This window comes from Carex rostrata, chromosome 19 (assembly GCF_964058835.1).
Source record: "Carex rostrata chromosome 19, lpCarRost1.2, whole genome shotgun sequence".
NCBI lineage: Eukaryota > Viridiplantae > Streptophyta > Magnoliopsida > Poales > Cyperaceae > Carex > Carex rostrata.
Window position 1 is genome coordinate 5365005 of NC_135936.1, and position 6272 is coordinate 5371276.

The following is a 6272-nucleotide window of genomic DNA, read 5'->3' on the forward strand; positions in this document are numbered from 1 at the left end:
CAAACTCGGATTTGATGGCTTGGATACTAGAACATTTCTCTTTTATTTATTATCTTATTAATAAAAATTTCGGAGAAGGTGTCAGGCCTTCGCCCAGCACGTCGGAGGAGAAAATTGAGATTTGAATATAACATCCAAGGAGATTTGAATTGGTGGCAAATCCATCTTGAGTGAATGAAGTGATCTGATTATTTATTTTAAAAATATAATATTTAGATATGATTTTATTCTATAGTTTAGACTTTAAAGTAAAATGTTATGTGTAACATAATATTGATTCTCATTAGATTTGCCTCCGTTTCTGATTTAAATTAATGATAAAATCATCAATTAATATTTTTATTATTATTAAACATTACTGGGAAATAATTAATTTTTAAATTTTGATAGAAAACAGATGATCTTTAAAGAACGAGAGAGAATGAATCAAATAATTTTTAGGAACAAGATACAATGAATAAATGTTTTTTAGAAAAGAAATAGAATGAATCAATCAAATGTTTTTTTTTTTTTCTAGAATCCATATAGAATGAATCAAATGATTTTTTTAGAAACTAAATACCTAAAAAAATTTACGATTGGCAAATATATAAATTTCTGACATGTCGAAAATCCATCTCGTTGTCGCAGCGTAGAAAGTCGTAAAATCGAGGGGTACGTGCCTACATGGTAGCGGGTGCAAAATTCGGTCCTTGTTCTTCTCAGATTTTTAAGTTATGAAAGTCAAATATAAATATAGAGGTGAATCGTATTAAATTTACATATGACATACGAGGTCAATTTTACGCCACCATACCATTTTATTCTAAATTACAAACAAAATAAAGTATAATTAAAAAAATTAAAAATGAACGAGGACCAATTTGACCCCATTCAAGCCGCCTCTGCTCCCCATCCTTCTTCGCCTAGTGGTAGGTGTGGAGGGTGGCGCGGTTGGTAAAAGGAGAAAAAGAATACCTACTACACAAAAAGGCTATAAACCTTACAGTGTCAGAGACAGCGTTGGTGCATCTCCAATTTCAAAAATCCGAATCTATCGGATTCCAGAATCTACTGATGGAGGCCTCTACGCTCACCTCTCCTTCGCGCGCTATTCTCTCTAAACCCGCTTCGTCCCGCATTCTCTCTCACTGCATCTCGCCTAAATCTGTCTCGTTCTCCCTGTAAGATAGCCAATCCAATTGTGAAATTTGGTTTATTTGCATTTTAGTTTCCAAATTCAGTACGGATTTGATCAAAATTTCATTTTTTTTTAAAGATATTCCTTATTCAATTAAGTATACAAGTCAGAGTAGTAAGGAAAGTTTCTATCTTTTCTTTAAGTTTTGTGAAAATTACATAATGTGGTTTGTGCAGGAAAGTTTAATTTCTGTGAAAAATTAAATGTTTTTTAAAAGTTAGAATTTCTATGCAAAATTAAAATTGTGCTTGGCGCAGATCTTGGGAGAAGAGGATAAACCTTGTATCAATGAGAGTCATGGCAAGTTCACAAAATGGTACCGAACCGATTGTACCAGTTGATGATTCGATCAACCCAAGGGTGAAATCTCTGAAACCATCAAAGACTATGGCAATTACAGATCATGCAACTGCACTTGTACAAGCTGGAGTTCCTGTAATCCGACTTGCAGCTGGTGAGCCTGATTTTGACACACCTGCTGCCATCAGTGAGGTAATTACTGTAAATTGTTTGTCCAATTTTGGGTAATTTATTCAATCTAATTGGGGAAAGTAATTTGACTTGCAATAGCTTAGATTATGACATGTACAGAAATAGTTCCAAAAACTAACCTTAATTTTTAATTTCTTTTTGATATTTTCCTCCTATCTATTTTTGGAGAAGACAGTTTTCTTTGCTGTGTTTTTTATTTGTTATTAAGAACTCTTTTTGTGTGTTTTCTCAGGCTGGTATCAATGCAATAAGGGAAGGTCACACAAGGTACACTCCAAACACCGGTACAATCGAGCTGAGAAAGGCTATTTGCCATAAACTCAAAGGTTAGTTTCTATACTTTATTTTAGGGTAAAAGTAGTCCTATACTAATAAAATTTTGCTCCAAGTAAAAACAATTCGGTGTAGTTGTAGTGACCTTTGTTTTTAATTCCTCCAGCATTAACATATTATGTATTATGTGAAATATCAGAGGAAAATGGGTTGGACTACACGCCAGATCAGATAATGGTTAGTAATGGTGCCAAACAGTGTATTATGCAAGCGGTATTAGCTGTTTGCTCACCTGGTGATGAGGTAAATATTTCTGTTACATTTTTTTTTCTTATAAAAGTAGATATAAATCACGAAGTGTTTCAAGGAGCTAAATACCAACCCACTGGTACCACTCCCTGATACAGTATTCAAGAAATATTACAATATTTTCTGTTACATTTAATATTCAATCAATTGTAGCATTTGTCATAGTTTCATGAATGCCCTATAAGCTTTAGAGAGGGGAATGCTTTCAGTTGAGAAAAAACACCATATTTCCATCTCACAACTATTTCCCATCAAAATAGACCTTTACTCTATATGACCCTTTTTAATGGTGCACCTTATTTATGTACGTCTTTGCTAATAATGTCACATCCATTAGCGACTCTTTTAAAGTTCATATTTTGTATATCTTCCTGCAGCATTATCATAGTTCAGACTATTGCAAACACACAAAGGAACCAATTGGAATTAATACTGTAAAGAATCTATGCTTTGCATATATATTAAAAATAAATGATCTAAAATACTGTTGTAGTCTTAACCAAAACAGAAATAAAATGATTTTTTTTTTCTGTTAATCCTCACTGGTTTTCTTTAGGAATTTATATAGGTATTGAATGCCTTTTGCAAAAAATACCAAGTATCTATATTTTAATCATCAAAAGATGAAAATGCTGAATCTTCTAGGGTTTGATCTGAAAATTGTTCTTTCTTAACTTTTTGTAGGTTTTGATCCCTGCCCCATTTTGGGTGAGCTATCCAGAAATGGCCCGGTTAGCAGATGCTGAACCCGTTATCCTCCCCACTGACATATCTGACAACTTTTTGCTCAATCCTGAATTACTCGCCTCAAAAATAAATGAAAAATCAAGGCTTCTTATTCTCTGCTCACCTTCAAATCCTACTGGTTCAGTATACCCAAAAGAGCTTCTAGAACAAATTGCTGATATTGTCAGGAAATACCCCAGACTTCTGGTAAGTTCCTTGATGGTTCTTTATTCTTCTGGTAAATTCTAATATATAGTTAATGGTGCATTTAATGTTTGTCATGAAAACAATCAAATATAAGTGTTACATCATCTTGAACTTAATAGGTATTGTCTGATGAGATATACGAGCACATTATATATTCACCAGCTAAACACACCAGCTTTGCATCTTTGCCAGGGATGTACGACAGAACTTTGACTGTCAACGGATTTTCAAAGGTTAGTATTTAAATTTTGATAGTTAACATGTCAAACTATGGGTTCATTGCTTACACACTTATTTGGTTTTGTAACCTGATATAACAGAAAAGGATGGCAAATAAGGATGCATGAAATTTTATATTAACCCAATAGGAATCTCTTATATCATGATATCGTCAATATGTATCTGGGGGCAGATTTGTCGTGTAGTATTACGACATATTTGTTTTATTTTGTAGGCATTTGCAATGACGGGTTGGAGGCTCGGATATCTTGCATGCCCGAAACATTTTCTTTCTGCATGTGCAAAAATTCAAAGTCAGGTACCTCCTCTCTCTCTCTCTCTCTCTCTGTTACTGCTGTCAAATTGGGTCCAACGAGTGGTATGGACCTGATCTATTTGAAAAGTTTGTTGAAGCCTTTTGTAACTCTACTAATCTAATCTACATAGATCGAGTTCAAAACAAAATCATGTCTTAGAAACTAACGGGTATACCAGGTACACTCCTACAGGCACCCTATCTACCCTATATGTATGCAATATCCGTCCTGTTACTATTTCTTTCTAAGAAAGTAATAATAGAGGAATAGTTGGGTGTTCTTGGAGAAATTAGGTGTTTTTGTGCATCTCTTTATAGGATTAGATGATAATTCTTTGCATTTAGGGGTACATGAAGCACCTTTTATTTTTCTGGGTCACATAATAAAGTTCAAGTTCACACTTTAATTATATAATCATTTTTTCTTAAATGTCAGAACACTTCCGGCGCAAGTAGCATCTCACAGAAAGCAGGGTTAGCAGGTCTGAACTTAGGTTATGCCGGGGGTGAAGCCGTTGCAACTATGGTTAAGGCTTTCCGTGAACGCCGGGATTTCTTGGTCAAGAGCTTCAGAGAATTACCAGGTGTTAAGATTTCAGAACCCCAGGTACTAATATAAGTAATTATTTTCTGTTTTTTGCCAAGGGTCTGATTTAATGATTCCCCTTTTGGTTCTGTTTCTTTTTCTTTCTTTTTTTAAATCTTTTGGTGGGTGGTGGGTGTGGCGGGGGTGGACTGAAATTAAGAGCAGTATCTGCAATTGCCATTTTCTGGACCGAAATTAGGAGCTTTCGAGAACGTCAGCAGTTAAACTGGAAAAATAATTTCCATTATTTTATCAGTAACACATTATAAAAATAGCAAAGATAAAACAATTTAAAGCCAAAAGGTCAGGAAAAAAAAGGGTGATTTTTACTGTTGGTACAGATCAAAGTTTTTTTTTTAAGGTTAACGGATTACCAACGGTAAAATACAGCCTCTTTATGGAAATGAAACCCTCATGAATTGGGCATGAGTAGTACTATGATGGGTGACCTCCTGGGAAGCCCTGTGTTGCTGATTCCGGTTGGGTTTCATTTCTAGCCTACCCCAACTTGTTTGGGAATAAAGACTTTGAAGAAGAAGAAGAATAACGGATTAGGTGTCCGTTAACGATTGTATTAAAATTTAAAAATAATGTACAACACCTCTGTCTATTTACAATTAGCTATTAGCTGTAGATTATCAGCTATTAAATGGTACAGATCAAAGTTAGTAAAGCATGTACATGGTACTAGGCTATGGAACCAAATGATTTATTTCCTTGACAATTATAACTAGTCTAATTCAGAGGTTATGTAGATAATGAGTACATTTTTTTTTTATATGTTTATAGTATTTTGTTACAAATGCAGGGGGCATTCTACCTATTTATCGATTTCAGTGCTCATTATGGGTCTGAAGTTGAAGGTTTCGGCACCATTAAAGACTCTGAGTCTCTTTGCCGTTTCTTCCTTGACAAGGCTCAGGTTCGGTCCAATACATTGCACTTCTAATTATTTTTAAATAAATTCTTTATATGCAATTTGTAATGATCTTTTTCTTATTTTTGGGAACATTTCCTGGTAGTTAGTATGCCCCAACAAATCCAGGAAATGTGCCTTTTCATTGTTTATTAAATTGTCTACACTCTTCCACCCCATTTGTTCATATATAAGATACCTAAAGCAGAAGGGTAATTTGGGCATTCTTTTAAGCAGAGATCTGAACTATCAAGCTGAGTGCTTAATAGAACTACCTAACATAGACGCCTATGCAGCTATTTCTCAAAATATGTGAAATTTTGATATTTTTTTTTGTGGAAAATTATATTTCAATCGTATTAGGTTGCGCTTGTACCGGGAGATGCATTTGGTGATGATAAATGTGTTAGAATCTCTTATGCTGCATCTCTGACAACACTTGAAGCAGCGGTCAATAATATAAAAGAAGCCATGTCGTTTCTCAAGCCCCCTGTTGCTGTCTAATAGGTTATTAATTAGAATTTTGCCAAATTTTTAGCCCCAGTGCGGCTTTGTTCTTAGTTGTTGTTGTAATAACAAGGCATATGTTCAGGTGTTATGTTGTACTTAAAGTTTGGAGTTATTTATACAGCATATATTGGTTCTTGAATAAAGCAGGATTTTGTAATTGTTTGCTCATGAAAAAAGTTGCAGCTTGGTCTTACTTAAATGTAACATGAATATTTTTTTATTTGAAATGTATCCTATGTTATTGTAATTTTGCTTTTTTATTAAAAGAAACGTTCTGAGTTATATCGATTCAATTTATTGATTTCTTTGTATCTAATACTAACACGCGAATGATACCAGATGACTGACACACGAAGTCGCAAGTTTATGTCAAAAAACCTTGTTCACAGATCCAAAAATGATCTAAACAAAAATTGGTTTTACTGTCACCATATCTTATTTTATTTAGCGTAAAAAAGGAGGGGAAAAATGTTCTCAATTTATTAAGACAAAAGGCCGGACTCAAGACAGATTATACCCTCTTGCGGTATACCAAGTC

The 6272-nt window shown here is 34.1% G+C and overlaps 1 protein-coding gene across 2 annotated transcripts; it reads left to right on the forward strand.

Annotated features, from left to right (window-relative positions):
- The first annotated feature begins 878 nt into the window (after positions 1-878).
- LOC144571318 (bifunctional aspartate aminotransferase and glutamate/aspartate-prephenate aminotransferase-like) lies at positions 879-6020 on the forward strand. 2 transcript variants are annotated; one of them, XM_078320569.1, is made up of 10 exons: positions 879-1163; positions 1438-1672; positions 1905-1998; positions 2145-2248; positions 2939-3187; positions 3307-3420; positions 3642-3725; positions 4159-4329; positions 5117-5230; positions 5588-6020. In XM_078320569.1, exons 1-10 carry the CDS (start codon positions 1057-1059, stop codon positions 5726-5728), a joined length of 1413 nt encoding a protein of 470 aa, XP_078176695.1. In that variant the 5' UTR covers positions 879-1056; the 3' UTR covers positions 5729-6020. The 2 variants fall into 2 exon arrangements, 1 of the variants encoding a protein (XP_078176695.1); XR_013517486.1 differs by having other exon boundaries at positions 884-1163; positions 5098-5230.
- Positions 6021-6272: the final 252 nt, after the last annotated feature.